The 25,878-nt window shown below is 40.0% G+C and overlaps 1 protein-coding gene across 2 annotated transcripts in view; it reads right to left on the reverse strand.

Moving 5' to 3' along the window:
* The window catches only part of RELN (reelin), a 293,331-nt gene that overhangs the window by 57,054 nt on the left and 210,399 nt on the right, over positions 1–25,878 (reverse strand). For both annotated transcript variants that reach the window (XM_066986910.1, XM_048068408.2), the window contains exons 23-31: positions 20,022–20,159; positions 19,258–19,444; positions 15,096–15,301; positions 14,184–14,355; positions 13,602–13,802; positions 11,263–11,498; positions 7,093–7,250; positions 5,962–6,169; positions 400–476 (exon numbers count right to left, since the gene is read on the reverse strand). In XM_066986910.1, coding sequence (XP_066843011.1) covers positions 400–476; positions 5,962–6,169; positions 7,093–7,250; positions 11,263–11,498; positions 13,602–13,802; positions 14,184–14,355; positions 15,096–15,301; positions 19,258–19,444; positions 20,022–20,159 — 1,583 coding nt within the window. The remainder of the gene's footprint in view (positions 1–399; positions 477–5,961; positions 6,170–7,092; positions 7,251–11,262; positions 11,499–13,601; positions 13,803–14,183; positions 14,356–15,095; positions 15,302–19,257; positions 19,445–20,021; positions 20,160–25,878) is intronic.

The raw sequence follows: 25,878 nt of genomic DNA on the forward strand, positions 1-25,878 counted from the left end.
CTGAACTTGAAGTTTATTCCTTGTGTTTCAGACCTGAAGAAAGTCCTGTGTACTTGTATATCTACCTGTTTTCCAACATTTTCAAGTAGTTTAATAGAAGCAACTATACCTCTTCTTGCCAATCTTGTCTTAAACCATCACAGCTCGAAAGAAATTACTGTTACTAATAGAGCGCCATTAGGTTTGGTAAAAATAAATATAAAAAAAATATGGGATAAAAGTAAATAGACTTCTTTTTAATTGAAAGTTAACTTATGTACCATTTACGAAGAGTGAAGAGCTAACTGAATAATGTTAAAAATGAAACAGACTTTCTCATTTTGTAGAGACAGTAAAAGGTAAAAGCACTATAGAAGACCCCAAGTACAAAAAGCTTATTATAAGGAAAAGAGGTTTTACCTTCATTTCTGGCTCTTGGTCTGTTGCAGGAGTTGCCAGTAGCCTTGCTTCCAATTTGTACATAAAATTGAACTAGCCTGTTAAAAAAATATCAGATTAGAAGAGAAGTGCAATTATCTTCTAATAGCACAAGGTTAGTTAGGATAAATCTTTTCTCCTTAACTAATGTGGCATTTTCAGTTAGGTCATTATTTCAGGCTTATTGATCAGGCAGTGATCCTACTGAAATCAAGCATTGCCATAGTAAAGAGTAGGGGACCCACGACAGAAGTTGATGTGTTTTATTGATCCTGTGCCTAATAAATATATCGTTGAACTGAGCAGGAGACTTTAACAGTTCCTTTCTTAATGCAAAGATGCAAAAATGCTAAAGCCAAATCTGCAACTTACATCAGGTCTTACCTTGATCTCTTCTAGCTGGAACCTGGTTTAAGCCTTAACAGATAACAGTAGAGTTTAAATGGAGTTGTTACATCCTCTCTAAATCACCAGTCTCTTTTTGATTGTTAAATTCTTAATGTAAAAAAATGTCAGTAATAAGCATTCATGGGATGTTTCGTGAACTAGTCACTTGGAGTATGAATTTATACATTTTAATTTAATTGAATATTATCTTGTTCTTTTGTTATGAGACAGGGAAGAAATGTTCCTGATTTGCCTTTTTTGTATCTTCCCTGTAGTCATTACTTTTTATAACTTCCATACTTCTCCTCCTCCTTTCTATGGTAAACCATGGCAACATTTTCATTCGCATGATAGTTTTTCCATATCCTTGATTTTTTCCATAGCTATTTTCTGAAACCCTTCTAAGGCTGCAACATGCCTTTGAGACAATGATGTTGGTTTAACTGACAGAATTTTGGACAAGCCCGGAACATCCCTATCTAGCTATATTTGAATTAATAATTATCCCATCCTTGTGCTCCAAAATCTTGTCATTTTTATCACAGTCTACAGTGACGCCTTGGTACACTTGTTGAATTGTTATTTTTAATTGTGAATCTGAGGTGTCAGTGTAGTTTACATTTTCTTTTAGATGTGCACTGCTTTACTAGTAACAACAATTTATTTTAATTAATGTCCTGTTGCTCAATCACCAAATTTCATTACGTATTTCTGACATTTGTCTGAGGCTTCTCTGGTCATAACTAATGTAAAGAGCAGTGACGTGACTGAAAAGGCCATTGCCCCCTCATCTACTCCTTCTTCACAGGTCATCTGCATTGCACACCTGAAACAACGCCAGAACTGAGCAGGGAACGTGGGCTCATACCTGCCCTGAGCTTTTACACGCTGAAAGTTGGCAAGGCCATTCTCCTTCCTGTTTCCTAGACAAGTTTTGACTTATGATGATGCCTGCCTGTTGTTTTATTGTAGTACTTGCTGATGTGATGTTTTTGAGAAGCAATTGCTTGTCTCTTGTGCTGGGAGGCATCTTTGTGGAGTACACAGGGAGAGGTGGGGTTATTGCCAAGCAGGGACTTGGGGGAAAAAAGAACATGAATCAAAAGGAAACTAGGCTTTGTTAATTCTATTGCTTGTAGATAACTTCTTTATTTTAAATACTAGTTTTCAAGGTGGATTTATGGCTCTGTGTGAAGAAAGAATGCTTGATTTGTCACTCAGATAACTCCCCACAAGGATAACTCTTTTTGCTTTAGGGGATTTGGTTCTAATTTGTACTGACATCAGTAAAATCACAGACAAGCCACAGGACTACAGGCAGAGCCATTACCATGCAGATATGACTCCAATTTCCCTCACCCACAGCTACACACACATTGTTATGAGCCTCTCCTGATTCTAAAGCTGACCACAATCCAGTTCTGTTACTGAAATTGGTATTTCGTATGTGACATGTTTCGTATACCCATAGGGACTTGACAAGCCAGAATATACTCATCAGACTCATTCGTGATATAACCCCATAGCTCAAGAACAGAATGGTTCACAGTGTTGCAAAGATTAGTCAAATAGGTCCTATTGTTTTCTGCGGCTCTGCTTTCTGAGAGAGTATTCTGACAATAAAACACTATACCGCAGCCTCACAGGTGAAAGGATTTATAGATAAAATTCTCTTTTATGACTGCCAGATGTAGAGATCAGTAAAAAGCAAACAAAAACAAAAACAGAAACAAAAACAAAAAACCTTTCTGCAGAAGAGTGAACCAGCCCATCTGATCTGGACAAGTCTGACCCAGAACAACTCTCTGAAATGGTTGCACAGTCATTAGCAACAGTCTGTAACGCAAACAGGAGCCAGTCAGCTAACAAGCCAGATGTCACTGCTGGAAAAATATACATACTACACAGATTGTATTTAGCAGCCAGGTAGGCACTGTGTGCAAATGCTGTCACTGAACAGATACTGAAGAGTGTCAGAAGGGAGAGGCCATCAAAATGGGAGGCAGTAGCTCATCAAAATGCATCCAGGTATCATATTGTCAGTCAAGAGGATGAAAATACTGCTGGCAAAATTGTGCCTTTGGCACATTGGGCTGTGCAAAAGGGAAGGAAGGAGAGACTCCAGCAGGTTTCTGAAGTGCAGGCCAGAAAATGGTCTAGGTGAAATGAATTTTGACACTTTTCTTACAGTTCTCTTAGCAGTATGGGATACTCTCTTCATGTCTTTAAAAAAAAAGTGTAATCAATTATGTAAGGAATAAGGAGATGATTGGGCAAATAAAGCTTAAGAATATGACCGCACTTAGTGTATGTGCTAGACATGGAATGCATGTTGGCAGTCATTGGTCTGGGGGAACAAGCTTTAGTTTTAAACGCTTTTTGTGTTAAACCCAAGTTTAGGAGTGTGCTGTTAGGCTGCTACCCTAAGCAGCACTGCATGGGCTGACAAATCTTGGCCCCTTTGGAGCAAAGTGAACAAGGAGCATTGAGCCTCAGTGTGCCCCTCTCCTCTGGGAAGATAAGGGTGAGAAGGAAAAGGTCTTTGTATTTTCTACAAAAATGATCAAGAATTCTTTACATTCTTTACATAAAATGTACCCCTTGCATACAAAAAACTGTAACTGAAGCAAGGTGATACAGAACATGCATAGGTAGGTCTGCAGGAACTGAGAATGAAAATCATACTTTAATGTCTTGCAATATTTTTCTCTCTCTTTTTTTTTTTTTTTTTTGCTATTCCATGCCTGATTTAATGAAATAAGATCTTAAAAGGTCTGGGAAAACATTATTAACCTGAAAAATAAGAAGCTTAAAACTCTACTGCAGGAGTTTCAGCATTCCTATTCACAACCTTCAATCCACATATCTAGTGGTATGTCTTTAAAGATATATTTTCCTGCTGTTTACTCAGTCACCAAAAACCCACAACCAAAAAACCCACTCACAAATAAAAGATAACTGTGCAGGGGCTAAGATGACCCCTAATAATGTAACCTAACTCTATACAAAGCATTACTGAATGCAAAAAATAATACCAAAAAGGGAAAAAGTGCTTCACTCTAATCTCCTCTTTCAAGTGACATTAATTTTAGCTCCAATAACAGAAAACATTTCTCAGCTGGAGTACAATTTTGTTTTCAGGGTATGGTCTTTCAGTTAACCCCTCACACTCTCACAAACTTAATCTGCTCTTGCTTCTAGGAGAAATTATCTAGTTAATGTTACAGACAGTCTCAAATCTTAAAGTGGGATTTATCTGTTCTAAGCAAGGTGTCTAACGGCTGTATGTTACACGACCAGCCCAGATTCCCTTAAAAATAATGAAAAAATGCACACTTCCAGAAGACAAAGCACTGGCCTTTGCTATGCCCTATTTCAGGATGAATTGCATTGCCCTTTTGAAGTAGCTATTTTATCTCCTTTGAGCATATAAGAAGCCTGGGGTAATTGCTGTTGTCTAAGGTGCCCATGTTCTAGACCAGCTGCATGAATGGGATCCTGCCCTTAAGCACATGTGGCCAAAGTAACTAAAAAAATCCATGTTTGCCCCGTTTGTGCTTGAGACGACTGGTATTTCTGTTCTCTCTTGTGAGAGAAGTGCTCGTTTATTTTGCCAAAATGATCAGTCTCAGCAGGAGAGCAGCTCACCAACTCAGAACAAGGATCTTAGTTGTTCTTACCAGAAGGTGCCCTCTGGCCATTTAGGTCCTTGGGGTAGTTTTGACACCCCATATTTTTGACATCCCATTCATGGGGTAGTTTTACCCCATGTTCTCGTGCAAAATCGAAGTAATGATAGATTGAAAAAGTCAAGAAAGAGCATTGTGCAGTATTTTGTAACTTCTTTTCATGTTTTAAGGGGTTCAAATTCTATAAAAATGCAAAGCTATAAGTATCTGGCATTAAAAGTGGTCTCTGAAATCTAAAAGCTAAAGAAAATCATTTTCTTTTTAAAGAAGATGTCTCCAGAAAAGAAGGAATAACTAAAAAATATAATTTGAACATAGACATCCTGATGGTGTGGCTACTTTCAAAATTATACTTCAGAGTATTAACAATATGAGATTTAAAAAGAGAGTGGAACAGAAAATATGTTCAGATCTTTCCAGAGTTCCAGTACTTGTCAAAAGCATATTTGTCAAACCAGAAATTAATTTAATTATTAAGGAATTTACATTATTATATATCAAGTATTTGTCAGAGGAGAATTTGACAGACAGGCAGGACACAGAGGAAGGGCAGTTGCTGCTGTGTTGCTCTGTGCTGTGGAGTAGCTAAGGATGTCCCAAAAACCACAGAACCCATACTGCCCTAAGGAGCACTACTTGGCTGAACTGGAGAGAGGGAACGCTAATTTGTGGCCACACTCTGCTGAATGATCCCACAAATTAAATAATGCAACGACTCACTGTATAACTTGCTCTTGGAGCAGTATTTGACAGGAGAAATATCTTTTATTAAACTAATGGATATAATTGTAGGGTGGGCAACGTTTCAGGCACATGATCCCTTATGAGACTGGACAAAGCAGCTGCAAACTCCAGGATAAATAATAGTTAGAATTAATTGTCCTTAGTTTATCCTAATTACATTAATCAATTGGACAATTTGAGAGAAAAAGGGTAATTACTACCAGTGGAGCAGAATTCGGTGGTAGCAGGGAGAGAGGTGAAAGCTTGTTAGCCTCTTGACTGCACAGAAACAATTCCTATTACATTGTTTTACACTTCTTACAAGTGGACTAATTCATAACGTCTGGCAAATCAACAATAGCTCATTTGCTATGGTATCAACATGACTGGAATTCAATGGCATCAGTGGAAAGGGAATTTTTCTGTCCAGACTCTTAGGTTTTGTGCAGTTTCAAGGCCACATCTTCTGCCTGGCCATCTAGAATACACCACAAAACCATCTTCCCAGAAGGATGAACAGTTCACATTTTCTATGATGCTTTTCCATTCTATTTCTAACCTAAGTTTTCCTCCTCTGGAAAAGGAAGTAGAAGGTCAGAATGAGCAAAAAAAGTAACTTCCCTAAGATTTCTTTTATGGGTTGTGATTACTAGAAAAAAAAACATTTCATACCCTCTCTCATCTATGCTTGCAAAGACAACACTAATAACTCAGACAGTTGTGAGAAGCAGCACTGATGACTGACCTGATATTTGTAGTGTCCAGAGGAACAGTCCTTGCCTCCCTTTTACCAGGTCCATTGAAGTACAGAGATTTTCCATCACTGAGCACGCCACAGCCTGTTCCAACCTGACCTCCTGTTATCTTGTACCAGAGAGGGCTTAGCTTCCTCTCAAACCTGTCGAACATCTCACTGTGGTTAGGCACATTAGACACACAGGTTCCATGTGATGCTTCAAGAAAAGAAAAATATATGGGAGATGCTTTGTTGAAACTGTGCTGAAGAGAGTAAAGGTCAGGTACAGAAAATTGACAAATAGTTCTATTGCACCCATGCAAGAGAAAGAACCATGCTTTTTTTTTCAGAAAATGCCATGACAACAGGATTGTACCTTTTCAATCCCTCTTTATAATTTTTTGTAGGCAGAATAAGCCCTCTTCCATTAAACTCTAAGATAGCTTATTTCACTAGGTGAAAAATAGACATGCTTTATATTGATAAGATGTTTTTATGTAAACAGAAAAATATTATCCTTTTAGTTCTTTTTAAACAAATTGAACAAAAGAGGATAGCTTATTGCTTTGTTGGTGTAGGGGGTTGAAAAGAGTGCAGTATGCAACTGGTTGTGTCAATCTCTGTTTTTTCACTGGGTATGTTTTTGTTTGTTTGTTTGTTTGTTTCAGCATAAAAGCCCCAGAAACCACAAGTGAGCAGAATTTTTCGCAGAAGGGCCTGTCAGAACATATGTTCCTTCCTGGTCCCATGCCATCTGATGGCCAGGGGACTCAAAACCAGCAACAATTAATTTGAAGATGTTCCAAAGGTTTTTAAGCAGACTTCTTAGTTTATAATATTTTATTTTGTTTTTGCTTTCATTGCTAGTCCCTTCCCATTTATACAGATGGTGATGTTCAAAGATCGCAGTTGCCAGAAACATCACCGGTGTTTCCTGTCTTCAGCTGCTCTGTTTTGTCTGTACTGGACTCCTGTGCTACATTTCATTTAACGAAAAGAAAAGATTCTTGCTGGCAGCCCATAAAATTTATGTCATCATGTATTTTCCTGGAATACTGTAGAGGAAAAACAAGATGCTAGGCTTACAACAGCAACTCAGACAGTGTTTACTGTTGTACCATCTAAAAAAGGTTGTCTTACCTGTGTAGCCCAAGTCACAAAAACAGACCCCTGAGACGCAGTCCCCGTGACCGCTGCAATAATTGGGACAAGGCTCAGAAATGTAAACACCATCTAAGCCAAAAGGAGGCACACTCTTGTGGGAGCTGCTCTCCTGGATCCAGCGGAATCGAGTTTTGCTGAAGAGGAACAATAACAAAAGGCATGGTATTACTATTCCCAGCTTTAATACCCACTGTACACCTATTGTGATCTTTGTTTAAGACTAAAAGAGCTTTTCCTAGATTAGCAAGCTGATGCCTGGAAAGTATTTCTGACATCCTAGTGTTTGTGCACCTTCACATATGGATATTTTTTCCACATTTTTTGGGGATGTATTTTGATTTGCTCTATTTCTCTGGCCTATATCCACCACTGTGATGCAAAGAACAGATTATGTGGTTTTATCAACTAGAGTAAAAGATTAGTTATGACTCTGAAGATGCCTTTCAGTACTCAGTTCAACCCGAACTGCTAATTACATTTTTAAATCCCAGAATTCAATTTCTTACAGTACTTATGAAAATAACTCAGTAATGGCAGTGATGCAGAGTTTGTTGTGGGATGGTGTATTTTTGAGTAAAAAAACATCAAATAAACTAGATATAGGAAAAATCATCCAATGTCTACAAATAATGGCAGATAAAGTAACCTACAGGATATGTGGACAGAAATACAAAGATTTTATTCTTGGGTGACAACACAAAATTCCTGAAAAACAGCAATCTAATCTCTAACCTCTATAACTAAAACTGTTTCAGGAACTTTGGTGAGCCTACACAAAATTACTCCAGCTGACCCAGTGCATAGGAAATTTATTAAAGAAAAAATATTTTGTTTTTTAATTTTAAGTCTTTGGCTTTAAGTTGAATCATTTTGTAGGGAGGAGAGCTGATTTAAAGTCTCATTACCAATCCAATACATTAATCGAGATCTTCCTTGCTATTCTGCCTAATGTATGTATGTATGTGCTTATTGCTTTTTACTTACTATTTACTTACTATTCACGGGGATTTGGTAGGTAGCTGATCATCATGCTGGTGCTTTGTACCAGCTGATAAAATGGGATGCTCTCAAGATAATCATGATTTCCAAAGTGACCCATAACAATTCAGTTTTCAACATGCTGGGAGCCTCCTCATACTCCCAATATTTAGATTTTTAATATATTAGCACGAGCTTCTTATTCTTGATCACATTACTGAACATAATGCCAAACAGATTGCTGCTATTGATTCCGCACTGCTTGTTTTGAGTAAATCAAATCAGCTGGTGTCAGATCTGTGCGATTTGGCACCTGCTTTTATTGGCTAATTACTGAAGAAAAGACAAACTTGTTACGGTACATGCTGCTATTTCAGCTCCTTACAGCAAAGGCACCAGCTCCCTTGCTTCACAATATGTTACATACTGAAACTCCGTGCTGGGACTTGAAGATCACACAGAATCACATAATCATCTAGGTTGGAAGAGACCTCCAAGATCACCGAGTCCAACCTCTGACCTAACACTAACAAGTCCTCCACTAAACCATATCACTAAGTTCAACATCTAAACGTCTCTTAAAGACCTCCAGGGATGGTGAAGCAACCACTTCCCTGGGCAGCCCATTCCAATGCCTAACAACCCTTTCCGTAAAGAAGTTCTTCCTAATATCCAACCTAAACCTCCCCTGGCGCAACTTTAGCCCATTCCCCCTCGTCCTGTCACCAGGCATGTGGAAGAATAGACCAACCCCTACCTCGCTACAGCCTCCTTTAAGGTACCTATAGAGAGCGATAAGGTCGCCCCTGAGCCTCCTCTTCTCCAGGCTGAACGATCCCAGCTCCCTCAGCCGCTCCTCGTAAGACTTGTTCTCCAGACCCCTCACCAGCTTTGTTGCCCTTCTCTGGACTTTCTCGAGGACCACCATGTCCTTCTTGTAGCGAGGGGCCCAAAACTGATCACAGTACTTGAGGTGCGGCCTCACCAGAGCCGAGTACAGGGGGACAATCACTTCCCTAGACCTGCTGGCCACACTGCTTCTTATGCAAGCCAGGATCCTGTTGGCCTTCTTGGCCACCTGGGCACACTGCTGGCTCATATTCAGCCGACAGTCAACCAGTACTCCCAGGTCCTTCTCTGCCAGGCAGCTTTCCAACCACTCATCTCCCAGCCTGTAGCTCTGCTTGGGGTTGTTGCGCCCCAGGTGCAGGACCCGGCACTTGGCCTTGTTGAACTTCATACAGCTGACCTCAGCTTCATACAGCTGACCATCGGTCCAGCCTATCCAGATCCTCCTGCAGAGCCTTCCTACCCTCGAGCAGATCGACACACGCACCTAACTTGGTGTCATCTGCAAACTTACTGAGGGTGCACTCAATCCCCTCATCCAGATCATCGATAAAGATATTAAAGAGGACTGGCCCCAGTACTGAGCCCTGGGGGACTCCACTAGTGACCGGCCTCCAACTGGATTTGACTCCATTCACCACAACTCTTTGGGCCTGGCTATCCAGCCAGTTTTTAACCCAACGAAGCGTACGCCAGTCCAAGCCACGAGCAGCCAGTTTCTTGAGGAGAATGTTGTGGGAAACGGTATCAAAAGCCTTACTGAAGTCAAGGTAGACCACATCCACAGCCCTTCCCTCATCCACTAAGCGTGTCACTTTGTCATAGAAGGAGATCAGGTTCGTCAAGCAGGACCTGCCTTTCATAAACCCATGCTGACTGGGCCTGATCGCCTGGTTGCCCTGTAAGTGTCACGTGATGACACTCAAGATAATCTGCTCCATGAGCTTCCCTGGCACTGAGGTCAAACTAACAGGCCTATAGTTCCCTGGGTCTACCCTCCGGCCCTTCTTGTAGATGGGCGTCACGTTTGCTAGCCGCCAGTCGACTGGGACCTCCCCTGATAGCCAGGACTGCCGATAAATGATGGAAAGCGGCTTGGCCAGCTCCTCCGCCAGTTCTCTCAGTACCCTTGGGTGGATCCCATCCGGCCCCATCGACTTGCGTACATCCAAGTGCTGTAGCAGGTCGCCAACCATTTCCTCGTGGATAGTGAGAGCCACATCCTGCTCCCCATCCCCTTCCACCAGCTCAGGGTACTGGGTATCCAGAGAACAACTGGATTTGCCACTGAAGACTGAGGCAAAGAAGGCATTAAGCACCTCAGCCTTTTCCTCATCTTTTTTAACTAAGTTTCCCGCTGCATCCAGTAAAGGATGGAGACTCTCCTTAGTCCTCTTTGTGTTGATGTATTTGTAAAAACGTTTTTTGTTATCTTTAATGGCAGTAGCCAGATTGAGCTCCAGATGAGCTTTGGCCTTTCTAATTTTGTCCCTGCACAGCCTCGCAACATCCTTATAGTCCTTGTGAGTGGCCCGCCCTCTTTTCCAAAGATTATAAACCCTCTTTTTTCTCCTAAGCTCAAGCCACAACTCTGTTCAGCCAGGCCGGTCTTCTTCCGCGTCGGCTTGTCTTTGGGCACGTAGGGACAGACCGCTCCTGAGTCATTAAGATTTCCTTCCTGAAGAGTGCCCAGCCTTCCTGGACTCCTCTGCCCTTCAGAACCACCTCCCAAGGGACTCTGCCAACCAGTGTCCTGAACAGCTCAAAGTCAGCCCTCTGGAAGTCCAATACAGCGGTTTTACACGTGAGATGAGAATATGAGAAGCCTGTAGCAGGAGGATGGGGCTGAAACCTAGGGGCAACACGAAAGCCACTGCCTAGAGAGAGAGACACAGGAGCCAGCAGGCTTAGGGGACTTCTGCTGCCGATGGCATGCAGTGCAGATAGCAAAGGGTCTCTTTGCCCGGTGGTAAGTGTAAAATTAATCCTGTTGAAATGGCTTATTTGATTTAAATGACTTATCACCCTCTTGCTGGCTTCTCTGACCCAACTGATATGCCTAAAGAAAGACGGCACCACAATGAAGAGATTGATGTCAAATTAATATGTTGTGATCCCCTTGTTGCTTTGTAATTTAATTTTATAGATGGTTTGACAACTTAAAAATGGAAAGATTCTCCCTGTTTTGGAGAGCATAATATATTTTTTCCCAGACCTGCAGATTTTTAACACTGATTTTACTCACAGCTTGCAACTTTTTCCTAACATAGCCTCAAAGGACAGGCAGCTAATTCGCCGCTGGCTTATAGTGTAGAGTACCTGGCTGCAAGTGACCTTGGGATAACAATAGTAATTCTTGTCCAGTCCTCAAAGTCTCCTGTGTGATACATGGTTGGCTCGCTCAGCTCACGGGAGCTTCCCTCACATCCTTTTGTGCCTGGAGATGCAGGATAGCAGCCTTCCTTCACGAGTGACCAGAAGAGCCCAGCATCATGGGAGTACTGCAGCAGAACAGGAGCAGAGCTGCTGTACTGGTTAGTACAGCCAATGTTCAGCTGAAAAAAGCAAAGCATCAGATATGAGCTGAAGAAACCTAAGCTGTTATTTATCATTATTGTCTGCAAAGCACCTTTGACTTTCTATTTTGGAAGGCTTAACTCTGAACACTTCCTTTGAACCCTGCTGGCAAACAGTGGCTGGTGCTTAGAGTCTGAGTCCTACACATATACAACATTTCTCTGTAAAAATTACCACCCTTCACTCAGATTGCTAGGTTCAACAAAATGTGCAAAGAACGTAACACATTTTTCAAAGGTCCTGCTACGTAGCAGGCCACAAATAACAAACTCTGTACAGGTACCTGTGTGCCCAGGAGGAAGGGGAAGAGCTGTATCCTCTGATATAACCCACTGCAGTGCACCCCAATGTGCCAGACTGACTCCAGGGTACCCCTTGCCCTACGCTGCAACCCTTGATCATGGCCAAGTCATTTTCAGAATAATGTTGGTGAGCTGGCACTGCATTTCTGGTGCCCAGAAATGAGCAAAATTGGAGGCAGTAGAAAAATGAATACTAAAATGTGAAATGAAAACATTACTAAGACAAAAATCAACTGTTTGTTTTGTTTTCAGCTTCATTTTCAAGCTATCAGAAAAATATTAGTTTTTACAATATTATATTGCAGAAATTCTACTTGAGCTGTAGAATGTGGAATATAAAACAAAATCATTCATCTAAAATGAAATAGCTTTGACAACTGACTGTCTTTGGTTTATCAATGCAAAATTATTTCAGGCGTCTATTTAAAATGGAAATTTCACAAACTCAGGAAAGCATTTAACCATATGTTTAAAATTAAAGCATGCAAATAAGACTAACACATTTCTGTGCAGGCCAGTTTAAAAGCTTTCCAAAAAAGAGAGGAGTATAAATTAAGGCCTTAAACAATAGAAGAACTCACTATTTTCTGACACATATTGTTGATGTTATGTATATTTATATTACATTGCCAATGGCTTCAGTGATGGAAGGTGTATGAATTGTTTTTAGGTATTGCTTTTTCAGACTGAACAATTTTTGCATTGCTGTTGACCATAAAACCTAGAGAATGAAGACTTAGTCACTGAAGTAGTGGAAAATGGTCAAGAGGCAAACAACATCTTTTTCAGGCTAAATGGTATTTACGTATCACAGTATTTTGGCTTTTAGAGAGTTTAAGGTATAAAACTGCAAATGATACTCATTTGGAAATTGTACTGCCGTCCCTCAGTTTGTACAGCATTTCATTAGCATAACTTTTAGATGGAATGAGATTTTTTACAAATCCTATTATTTCTAACCAACTTTACTATTTACAGGACTGTGGGAATTATATTTGAAAAGCTGCCTGTAAACAACTGATCTCTTTAATAATTCCGCTTGTAAATTATTCAGTGTCTGTATCCACCAATTATGTAAGGACCATGTATTTGTGGTGAGCTCATTAAAATTGCATTGCAACCAACCTCCAGAATTCACCAATGGGATTTCATTATAAACTCAATAAAATTTTGATTAGGGTTCAGAAACAAGAGCTTGTCAAAGCAAATACACTTTCTTTGGAGCCCATATTCTGTTGCATTGTCAGACCACTAAAATTTTTGTAAGCCCTATAAAGAAGAGAACACTAATTGAAGCCTATATTTGCTGACAATAAAAGTAATTATTTGAAAAACCCACTCTGGAGTACAGAGCAGCTTGTAAGTCCTTAAATAGTTTAATATACAAAAAAATGTACACAAACCACATTGGAGCTTTTGTAGTCGCAGATGGGATAAATCCTTTTCCCCTTGACAGTGCAGTAGCATTTCCTGGTACTGACTCAAATATAATGACAGTCACTTCAACCCACTTGTGAAACTCATTAACGAACAACAAGGCTTTAAAATTTCTCCAGAGGGGGAAGAAACTCTCCTGCACCAAGGTTTCAGCTATTCCATTGGAAAGCAGCATCATATTTTATAGTGTATGAATTCATACTTGAGCTCTACACATCTTTTTACAGTCTTATAATTTATTACATTGTTTTGAACTATGACCCAATGACTTCTTGCAAGTATTGAATAAGGGGAGTTTCACTGATATTCTGGGATTTGAAGGGACTTATATTTAAGGAATACCTTGAACTGCAGGACATATCCAGGCTTCAGCGTTAAATCTCTAGTCACTGCAAATCGGTCTCCATCTGATTTACCAAACAGCATGGCAGAGGGGGTGGCAGAGCAGAAAGTTTCATTTTTGGTCATCCCTTCATTGGCCAACATTAACCACACACTCATCTGGTTCATAGGATAATCAAATGCTGGCTTTTCATAAAAGTTCTGTTAGAAAGGAAAAGAAAAGCAACAAAAACAAGTACAACCTCCTTGCAGTGTGGTTCCAGAATATTTTCCAAAATTATCAAATTTTGTGATTTGCTTTTTCTGTGGTTGTCCAAAAATTGTAATTGTCAAAATTTGTCTTGACTTTCTGAGGAGATGATACATAATTACATTATCGATTGTAAAAATTAGGAGTCTGATGGTATTATGGTAAGAACCAGCTTAGTACCATGCAGAGAGAGACGCAGCTGCAAGCACTACAAATGTCTCTTTAACTATGCTCAATATTTTCAAAGAAAATTAAATTCAGAAAAATTTCTACTAACGGAGAGGACAGCTCCTGTTTCATGGTGATACACAGAGACTACTCTTGATTATTACCTGTGGTAAGGTGGGATTTACAACGGGAATTATGTGTTTCTGCTTCTCTGACAAAATGATGATGTCATCGATAGCCCACTGATCATACCCTTCCCCTGAAAACACAGGCTGCCACCACCGAAACCTGGTGCAAGGAGTCTTAGCTGCAGCCGGCAGCTCCAGATAGACAAACCTGAAAAACAGAAATTCAGCAGGACTTTAAGGGAACACTGTAGAGAAATGGGAAAAATACCACTAAATAGGAAAAAGAGGCAGGAAAGCCATTTGTCTTCCCAAGAAACTGTTATGTATGATGGACACTGCTTTCCTGGAAATGGCTGAACATCTGCCTGCCAATGGAAGTATGGACTGTCGCTCTTGATTACTCCAAAGGGGTAAATGTTTTGTCTAAAACTAATGTATTGGATGGCCAGGTAATGAAGATTTCAGTGCATAGCTGGATACATGCTTATTTGCTGGAAGTTTCCTGTAATTTTGACAAAGTAGAGACAAAGTAAAGTTAAACAGTTTTATACTTTCAAGTGCTTAGATCACTTTCAGGAAAAGCCAGTTTGCTGAGTTACAATAGTTCTTCTGGAAAACTGTTCATTGCAAGGCAAAATGAAGAGATGCATGGATAAAATTACCAACTATGGTAATAGAAATCATGTTAATACCTATGCAATTTCAATTGCAATTTCAATTTGCACTGACAAGCTATCTTCAGGTTTTCTAAGGCCCATTTTCACTAGTTTTTTTCCTTCATTGTGACAGGAGTTTACTGTGTCAGTCTGGAAAAGTTTCCACATAAAGATGGCTTATAAGCACTATAGCTTAAAATGTATTTTCATGTTTTCATAGACTAAGAAACAGTTTTCTTAAAGAGATGATGCAGTGTGGATATAACTGATTTAATTTAGACCAAAATTATACCTGGGTTTACTGAAGTCAGAGAAATACATTTCTGCTAGCAGCTGCCAGTTGATTCCACCGTTATTGCTGTACTGCAGCAGCACACCTTCTTCTCTGCTGTCTGGTTTATTGCATGAAGAGCTGTCTCCTCCTATCTGGATGTAAAACTGAACGAAATCCACCCAGGTAGTGTCCAAATCCCAGCTTACCAACTGTCTTTTCCCAGCCTACAATAGAAAGAAAGAAAAGAAATGGGAAAAATAATATTAAATATGACACCTTCACTGCAAATTGGCATATTTTAAAGTCAAGCACAGATGAATATTGTACAGAAACATGAAGCATTTTGTGTTAACATGACATTTCTTTCTCTTTAGGACAATGGTTCTGTCTGGCCATCCTTTATGTCTTAATTTCTATGGTGTGATCCCACAAGCATTTTTATTATTACAGACACAACATTTCAACACAAAACACAACTTCACAACACAATTTCAACACAAATAACTTCTTTCTTTCCTTGTTCTCCTGACTCCTTCATGGTACCAAATACCTTTGGAAGACACAGGGCAGACCCTGGGTATCACAAACCAACTAGGGCTAAATGTTTAAGCAATCAACTTTTATATGATAGAACATAAAGCAGTAAAAAGACATTTCTGGTCTCATTTCTCTTGCATTGTATAGTGTTGTTGAGTCACCTGAAATTATACTACTGATAATGCCTATTGCATTTCACGAAAGGAGAGTATCTCAGAAGCTAGAGTCTGATTTATTTGGTTATTTATTCATTTACCTAGCAATCAAATTCAATTATGTTCAGATACTTGTGTTTTATATCCTCATATATTTTAAACTTAAATTATCCTGAGCTTGTCTCTGTCTCATCAAGTTTTAGGTCCTTATAACAACCAAAAGTATACACACACACACTTTTATTTTGTCAGTTGCACTTAGGCATTTTCTCTCTATTGTCCCATTGGTCTTCTGTTGGTGAGGATGGGTGACTTCACCTTCAGTTCGCAGTCTTTTTTCTTTTTACATTCATGGCATTCAAGGTACCATTGCTACTTGATCCTCCTCTCTACAGTTATGTGGCATTCATTTCTCCAGCTGCTACCCTGTGCTATATGCACAGAGAACAGCCTTCCCACATGTTGGCATCAGCCCATTTGACAGGTTTCCTTCCAGTTACTTCTTCAAAAGCGTGTAGGATTTACAGCAGTGAAATTCATCTCCTACTCCAGAACTGGGGAGGAGCGTTTTCCCTACATGCCTCATGTTACTAGGATTTATTCATACACAAACCCATGTTCTTTTACTAGTAAGTATTGTAAATCTGAAGTTTCTTAACTAAAACCTGTGGATTTAGTTTCAGCATAGCTGAGAGAAAAAATAGCCTTAGAAAATGTAGTGAACGGTATTCCCGAGGACGTTTTTGAGTTCTAGCAGGAAACAGCTCTTGGACACCTTATGCTGCGGTTAAGGTGGTCACTCTGTGCTTGCTGGCAAAAAGAAGACAGAGAATATTCAGCTAAAAGAAGCCTTGATGTGCAAGAACCTTTTACTATAACTGGAATTCTCTCCTGCCCCTTCCACCCTCCTTGCTTGAGGCTGAGCTTGTGGGCTTGCACAGCAACAGGCTTGAACAATTATGATACATGTTATAAACCTGCCTGCGGTGAGACAGAATGAAGGGTGAGAGCATTGTCCCTGTAAAGGTGACCTGCACGCCCCCCACCTGGCACAGCCCTCCACCAGCACAGTGATGTGCTGCCACAAGCTGCTACAGGCAGGGCAAAGCCAAATATGCGCAGCTGGAGAGGGGACATGGGTATGATATTTCTGCATTCATTAAAACTGGCTGCAACCTGGATTCATCTACATTAACAGTGAGAACACCTCCCAAAATGCAGCAGGATTGGCAACATGCCTACTGGCTCTGATTACCTAAAAATCATAGATTCCTGTCCAAGCACAAAAAGGGATTAAAAAGATAAACTTGGGCTAAGTTGTAAAACAATGATTAATTTTAAGAAGAATTTACATTTTCCCTGTCTCTCGCTCATACATCCATGATCCTCCTGACAATTTTCAAGTCTGAGATAAACCAGTGTCATGGATCTAGCTGGACATAAGTAACAAAATTTAAGAGCTGGTTCCCAGCCAGTGCTTGAATGGTGCCATGAGAATGAGATGGGCTCAGTCTTGGATGCAGCTCATCCAAGCTTCCCAGTGCAGCCCTGCATGGCTAATACTGGTCCAGGGCACTGTGCCATGACACTGGTAATATCTTGGGCATTCACTTTTGCAAACTTTTTTCTTTGTGAGACCGACAAGAATTTGAAGTTGTCTTAATCAAATCAGACTACATGATCTTAGATTTCCAACCTAAATAATTCCATTATTCTATGGATAATAAAGATGTCAACACCATTTTTGTCCCATGGGCAGATGATATGTCCCAGTTGACTGATTGAGATCTGGGTGTAAAACTATTCTGAATACTTTTTCCATGTCTACACCATCCCTACCCCAAACTGGCTCTGCCTGCCAAAGGGTTAACCACAGAACCATGTTAATTGAGAAAGGGCATGAGTTACATAAAGCCTCAAAGGAATTGCAGGGTCTAATTGAAAGAGCTCTCTATATTCCAACACACCTACAGTTGATTAAAATGAGTTGGAAAACAAAAGATAGAGGGTTGGCAGAACAAAGCCAACAATAATTCTGGTAGTAGTGATTGATTACGGCAGTAAACATTAGACATTCAAATAAAAAGTAGCTATTTCAGCAACTGCAAAGAAACAGAGCCTGTGAATACAAGCTCCCAAAACAATACAGAACTGTTGGGCAACTACAAAAATAATTTTTGTAATGTTTATCACCATGGCCACCTAGACACCTTGAAAAAGATCCAAACAGAAATTAAATAAGCCACCTTCAGCTGATGGCACAGAGACTGCTACTACTCAAGAAATGAATGATAACCTAACCCGTAGAGATCAATAGAAAGAAGACAAGAATTTCAAAATGAGATTTTCACTCCTCCTTAGCAGAAATCAGAAGAAAGATCATAGCAGGTTAATTCTAATTTAGCAAACTACTTTGAGAAACTTGGCATAAGGAACTGAGCCAGAAGGAAAAACATCTAACAGAGAAGACAATTATATAAAAAAAAAAATCCAATTATCACAATTAGCTAGTTATACTGATTGGTCTATTATGAAATTTTCAGCACAGAGCTGCATTTCCAGGGGAGCTGGATGTGAGACTGTGCAGGAGTGCTGAAAATTATTTGATGACTTAGATTTTTATAATGAGGTAAACAACATATGATTACATAGCATTGCATATTGGTTTATTCTTCTGGGACTAATCCGGTTCTCATGACAGCAGTGGCAATTTGATCAAACCCTTAAAAGAGAAGCATGTATCTGCATTTTATACCCTTCCTTTCAATTAAGAACGACAACAACAACAACAACAACAACAAAAACACACAACCCAACACAACAGAATTAGAACTGAGGAGCAACAATGAAAAATAAATCTGTGATTACAACCCATAATCTTACACCTGATCATAAAGAGCTCTTTTCATTTTAGTTATAATTGCTATTAATTAGCAGATCTCCCTGTATCTTATTCGTGGTATATTACTTTTATCTGTAAAACTTCCAGGTCATACAACAGAATATTCTCCTACAGGCTAACCAGGCACTTTCTAAAAGTCTGGAGGGGTTGCTTTTTCACTAGTTTTGGTCCTTTGACCTCAACGTAAGCTCTTGGTCCTCCCTGAAAGCCAACCTTTTTTGGTGCCTCTCCCAGAACATTACAGAACAGAGACAAATGGGTGTTGGGGATTGCTGAGAAAAAGCTGAGTCTCAAAACAGAAAACGCCCAATTAAGACAATATTAATGTATGCACTTCCCAACACACTGGCAATTTACTTCCTTCCATTACAGGAGGGATTTCTTGGATACATAACGCACATCACCCCCTATCTCTTTTGATTGCTTTGTTTTTTACCTGCAGAGAACAGCTGTGCTGTTTAATGCACTTCTCATGCTGCTCAGAGCTTTCTGCCACCTTCCTTTTCTTTGTCATATAACCCCATCATGTTCCTTTCAAACCTACATTACTACACGCCTTTCTCAGTCTCCCATTCCTTGTTGGTACCTTGTTGAAGTAGAGTGAGGAGCCAGATGAGATGACCCCACAGCCTTCTTCAGGCTTTACAATCTCTCCCCCAATAACTTCCTGCCACTCTGTCTTCAGGCCATCTGGGTTCTCAAAATCAGACATGATAGTTGAAGGAAGGGGATTTTCAGGCTGACATTCAGTACCCTGAAACCCCGAGTCACACCTAGAAGGAAGCATAAGCATAGCAAACTTTTAAAGACCTTATTTAATGCTCACAGTTACTTAAGACCTTTTAAAATTACATGTGAAAAAGTCTATCATTCTAGAATTGGAATTTTGGATCCGGGAAACAAGCTGGAATAGCTGGATAACTGGAAATAAGCTATATTTTATTTCTAAAAAAACCCTTCAGTGTCCAGAGAGCTTGAAGCTGGCAGGCAGCACTCTGTTCCCTTGGCATTGCAGCTGTCTGACAGCATCTGCAAAGTAGCGCTGAGTCGGTTCCTGGGGACTGTCTGACGCAGCGTAACAGCTCCAGCTGTGAACTGGTTCACCAGGACACCTATAGCTGGGCAGCCCCATGCCACGGAAAGCTCCTCCACTGCATGGATCTCCCAAAGGTATGGGCTCCTGGGCAGAGACGGGTGGAGCAAGCAGCTTTTAATATTGCTTTAGTGGTTTAACTCTCATTTTTTTTTAAAATACATTTAAGAAAAAACAGAAAAAAAAAGTATACAAAATAACAGAATACCTAAGTATCAAGAGACTAATAGCTTGTTGAACTTGCAAATGCTTTGTACCTGCAAACACCGTGGTCGCACCAGCCGTGTCCACTGCACATGTTGGGACACTGCTGTCCGATGTAGATGTTGTCTAAGGCCCACTCATCCTGCGCTGTGTAGTAGCACTGACTCCAGCGGAAACGTGTAGCACTGGACCTTCAAACCAATAACAATGCTTTAATTTGGATGCTTTACAGAACTGTAGGAAAAAAAATCAACCATAAAAAATAAAAGTTGATATCACAATCACTGTCCAGCCTGGCACTGGAATAACCAAAGAGAGATTCCTGTAAATGACCCTTCTGTATGATGTAACTCACAGTGCAGCAGACAATGGACTTTGCAGTTAATAATGATATTTCCGAGGAAATCTGCAGAGGTGCTACAGAGACTTTATACTTAATGGCCACATTATTTTAAGATAAATCTATCAGTGAGTATTACCAGATTTTTATTCATTGCCATTCTGTGAGGGTGAAAGGCTGCAGAACTAGAAAGCTGGACCCAGAGTGTACCGTTGATTTTTATATTTTTGCTCACAGTTAAGGTATAAATTGTGTTAAAAAGTTTAATTTGATATTTATTATTAAAAATTATGCTTTGAAATTAAACTTATTGAGTTTAAGCATTTCTCTGTGTTGAACACTGGCTTATACCATAAAGTTGTCTGTTTTTTATTGCATACAGAAATTTATTTTTGTCAAGATGATACTAAAGAAGATTATGTTGACATATCATTGGTGATGTTACGATCATCAGATTTTGAGAAAGATTCTGTTTCAAAGCACCTATTGGTTGCCACATTGCAAATAGCCTGCTCTTGGCGAACTACTCAAATAAAATCTGTAACACCCAAGGTGTGCAGTGGCTGGAGCTGGGGAATTGCTGGATTAGATTACATGCCTACATGTAACAAAGCTCTGGATATTTGTCATATTGTTCAAGAAGAAAACCTTGCTGTGGTTTCTCCTTTCTAGATAAATTGTTTTTCTTCAGCAGCTTTATTTTTCTTTATTATAATGAGGTCAAGTAATATTAAGAATTAAAATAGTACTTGGACCTGACCCTCTAGGAGGTTGTATCCAATGTAATATAGACATTTTCCAAACTGAGTGTCTCCTGCTAACCAAACCCTGCCAGACACCCTCCACAATCAAAAACTAAGGCCAGGGAAGAAACCAATTCATCAGAAAAGTAATTCCTGTCACCATCAAGCCTTTCTGAGCTCTGCTGCCAACTAGTGCAAATCTGATGGGTTGCAGATATTGGCTGGTGGCAGCTCCCAAGCACAGGGATGCTAGGCAGCTGGTGGGCTGGGCACCATCTGATCCATGCTCATACAAAAGTGGCTCGGCCCACGGTGACAATGAGAAAAAGTATTGCATGTGAAGTGAAATAAAAATGGGAAATTGTTTGTTCTGATGGAGCGAAAGGAGCTGTGCTGGCTGCATGGCGGGTCTGGGAAAAAAAGAGGTGGTCACTGTAGCATGATTGTAGAGCTGTGGAGGGGTTGGACAGGGAAAGCAAGGCTGACAACAGTGAAGACAAAATCAAGCATAAAGCTGGGATGGTCTCTGCTCAACAGGGCAGGCTAAGGAGGAGAAGCAGGAAGTTCCTAAAAGAAGTAGGAGATTCTGTCCAAGCTTGCTCCTGAGACATAAAGCTATGGTATGATGGCATGGGATATAATGCTGTTATTCTAATTTAAGAAAAAAAATCCTCCTACTCCCCTCTGGAATTTATGCAGAATAAGATCTGTTAAGATGAATATTGTAAATCTGGTTGAGCCACCTGCTCACATGTGTGAAAATGAAATAGATACAGGAGGTCTGGGCAGCTAAAACGGACAGTATGGCACAGGAGTTACACAGCCAGTCACATGGTAGAAGAATACAAAGGTTAGATTAATACATGCCAGGAGAAATTTTTAGAATTCAAATATATGAATTTCTTTAAAAAGCAAGTGAAGCTGCCCAAGGGCTTGATTTTTAATCAAAATGACCTTTGTTTTCTGTTTTAAGTATCTGCTTGATATTGAAACTACTGTAAGTATTTTTACTGCATGTAGAGCTAATCTTCAGGGGCAGATCTGCAGATTAAATACTCCCTCAGGATACAATGTATTGATGGGTTACATTACAAGAGCTATGAATTATCCATTAAAAGTGCACAATGGCAGTAATGTGCCCACTAAGGACTTCTTAAGTGTGCAATAGGCACAACAGAAAGTAAATATTCACCACGATTATTTACTGTTTATTTTCTGAATGCTCTGAATCCAGCACATCTCTGTGGTGGTGTTGCTCACGTTCACCACAGTGCATCAACAGAACCTCAGGGGGCCCTGACAGAGATTACACTCCGGAAAGTGTGCTGGTAGTCGGCGTTAACTCTGGTGTACGCTGAGGAAAATAACAATACTGAAACCAAAGAAAGGTTTTAAGGCATATAAAGAAAAAAAAAATTAAAAAGACCTCCTAGCACAGTAAAATAGTGTCATGTTGTCTGTGAAGGGAATGGGAGCCTTGGCTCCCTTGGTTTTTGTTAGGGATGTGCGGGGAGCACAATCCTGCAGGCCCAGGGCTACTTACAGTGACATGGGGGTATTTAGAGTGACACGGGGGCAATTTGGGCAAGTCCCTTGCCCCCCAACATGTGACAGTGTGCTCTGAGCATAGTTCCTGGTGCTGCTTGGCATGTTATCGACACCATTTTACAAGCCACTGCTGTCTGCAAAACTGCTGAGTGGGTGCGCCATGGCCGGCTGTTGGGTGCCAGGCTCACGGCCACCCTACACAGCCAGCGGGGAGAACCGACCCACGGGTAAAAACACTTTGAGCGGGCAGAGGGTATTAGCTGCAAACAAAGAGAGGTCTCCCCCAGAGAGACCTTTGCTGTTATGAATCCCGTGTCCCCGAAATGCAGGGTGGTGGTGGGGGCCTGGCAGGAAGGCGAGGCCGGCAGGCCATTGTGGGGCTGCAAGCAGCAGCGGCTCCCCCCTGGGCAAAGGGGAACACGCCATGAGCTGAGATCTCCATGGCAAAAGCAACGCCTCTGGAAAGCCTGTCCTGCTTGCTGCTTCTGAAAGCTTTCCAAAGCTGCTCATCACCTCAAGGTAACAACAGCTTAAGAGGATTATGCTGTTAAAAATGGTTATCAATGGTTTAAAAAAGCCACATTAATTAAGGAAAGAGAATAAGGAGCTGCCTGTCAGCTGCATTCTCAGTGATAAAATACTGGTTTTCTGGGCAGTCACTATTTGGACAGCTTTTCAAATAGGAAGCATATATTGAGGAGTTACAGAAGCATTTTATTACGAGCAAAATAAACCTCTCCAATTCCTCATATTTCTTCCCAGCTATTTTCTATATGGCTACAATGCAACTGGAAGATACTTTGGCTTTCTGATGACATTTTTTCTAAGTCAGATTTATGTCAAATAGAAGTCACTGTCGTTGTGTGACTTCTTAGATAAGCAAAAGGAAACTGTGGTGAGTCCCAGATGTCTTGCAAGTGAAACGATGTTCTTTCTATTATAAAATTTTTCAGATATGTGATTTAAACAAAATCATTGTCTTCTCTCCTGATATTAAAAAATCTAAAGATCCAATGCAAATTTGTAGCTGATACAATTACATTTGCTACCTTCTCAGTTACCATAATTACATTTACCCAATTATCCTGAAACTCTCATTCAGTCATTAGGTGTTGATTTGTTTATGAAGTCAGCAACTGACAGCTGCTTGTATCTCATTAAGGCCTGTTCATATGTAAATGTCTTCCATAAAACTGAAATTAATTTTCATCAGTGTTAGAAATATTCAGCTCAAGTACAATACAATTTCAGAGAGCAGGTGCATACATTTCATTTCTCTAATACAACTCTTACAGTTGCAGATTTCCTAATGCACCAAATTTTGGATAACACGGGGACTTTGGAAACTCATCCACGCCAGATGCAGAACATTGACAGATGTGCAAAAATACCATCAGGCCCAGAAAGTTTTACAACAGAAATAGGTACTGTTAAGAGCAATTTTCTGGCTGCATGAGCACAGTAATGCAGCCTGATGCTACCGATGCACTGAAGGTGCAAACTCTCAGCAAAGAGCTCTGCATGCAGGGATGAAACTTCAGGAAATTGTAGCAGGGCTGTGCAGGGGTGTGAGGGCATATTGAGGCCACCAATAGCCACATTGGGACTATTGAGATCTCAAGCCATAGTCCTTGGGTGGATATGGAGAGGAGAGAGGAGAGAAGAAGAGAGGAGGGAAGCAGAGAGGAGGGGAGGGAAAGGGAGAGCCCCAAAGCCATGTGACAGAGGGACTCTGACCATCACATAAGGCTCATAAAGGCAGAAACTTGCCCTTTGTTAGTAAGTGCGCTTCAAAAATGCAAGAAGTTACCCTCCCAGTGTCAACCCCAAGGATGGACGGAGCCTTGCTGGTGACAAGGAGGGTGAGAGCGAGAGAGGTGGCAATCAGCTTTGTGTATCAGGTTACTGTTGGTGGGGAATATGCAGCTGTTCTTCCTCTTCACCCAACAGTTGTACTGAAAATGTGTTTTCTGAAGAGCAAAGTAATGTTCAGTGGTAATTTGTACCTTAATTACAAACAAAACTCTTATAACAGACAGGAATCCCTTCAGATACAAGATAGAGCGTGACATATTTATGATTTGTGCAGAGCATAAAACGGTAACCTGGCTATTATTTCACCATAATTTTTCCCTACAGTCTCCTAAATTAAAATGAAATTATTTGCTTCTGTCACCTCATATTCTGAGGAAAATTGTTGGATCTTAAGGAAAAAAAAAAAAGGTCCACAACATTGGTATTAACATCAACTATACAGAGTATAATAATAACTTTGAGTAGAGTATATGTCTTATAAATAAATTTTAAAATAGCAGCCTACGTTGGAATACAACCAGAATAATTCTAGGCACTTTTAAACACTCCTAAGATCCACAGATTTTACAGCTGATGGTACACAACAGCAGGTAAGATTTAGTACATTGTAATTATAGAATAATATGTGTCTTTGGTATTATCTGACCTGACATGCTTTAAAGGCTCATTTTTTGTCCCTGATGTTTTGCCTGGAAATATGAAATTCTGTATATAGGTTTTACTGTAAGTATGGTAAGTATTTTGGAGGAAGTTATCATTGCTGGTTGTTTTGAGGCTGTGGAAAGTGCAGAAGAATGGTAACAGACAGGAAAACACAATGACAAACTGTGCAAGTTCTCATTGCAGTTGTTGGGATGCATATAGGTGGAACTGAAGCAACGAGTAACTAATTGGAATAACTTGATTCTCAAATGCAGGAAGAGGTTGAAGATTAGTGAGATTTACAACAACCACCTTATATTTGTATATTATAATAAAGCCTTTAAAATAAATAATGGAAGAAATAATCTAGTTAAATAAATTAAAATGTTAGGGTGGGCAAAAAAGGTTTGATTACACTAAGATGAATAGGACAAGACTTTCTGATTTTATATATATATATATTTTTTTTTTTTTCCAAAAGAAAATGCTCTTTTTGAAGAGATGCTATAAAAAGAAACAAGAGGTAAAAAATTCCCAGAAATGAATCATTAGTTATTGTTTATACAAGGCTTTGGTCTGGACACGTAAACAATAAGGAATGTTCAGAATAAAAATTAACAATCCAAATAAACCTTTCCTCCAGTGACCCATTTACAGACAAGCGGCACTATTTTTGAAAAGATCTGAACTTTATTAGAAGAGTCACAGTATACATTAAAAACAATCCTAAACAATAGTTTCTGGTGACTTCAGCAACATTTCACTCCAGTTATGTGAGGAAGGCATTTTATGTTAAATACCCGTGGTTGAGTCAGCCCTTGT

The sequence above is a fragment of the Anser cygnoides genome, chromosome 1 (assembly GCF_040182565.1).
Source record: "Anser cygnoides isolate HZ-2024a breed goose chromosome 1, Taihu_goose_T2T_genome, whole genome shotgun sequence".
Taxonomy (NCBI): domain Eukaryota; kingdom Metazoa; phylum Chordata; class Aves; order Anseriformes; family Anatidae; genus Anser; species Anser cygnoides.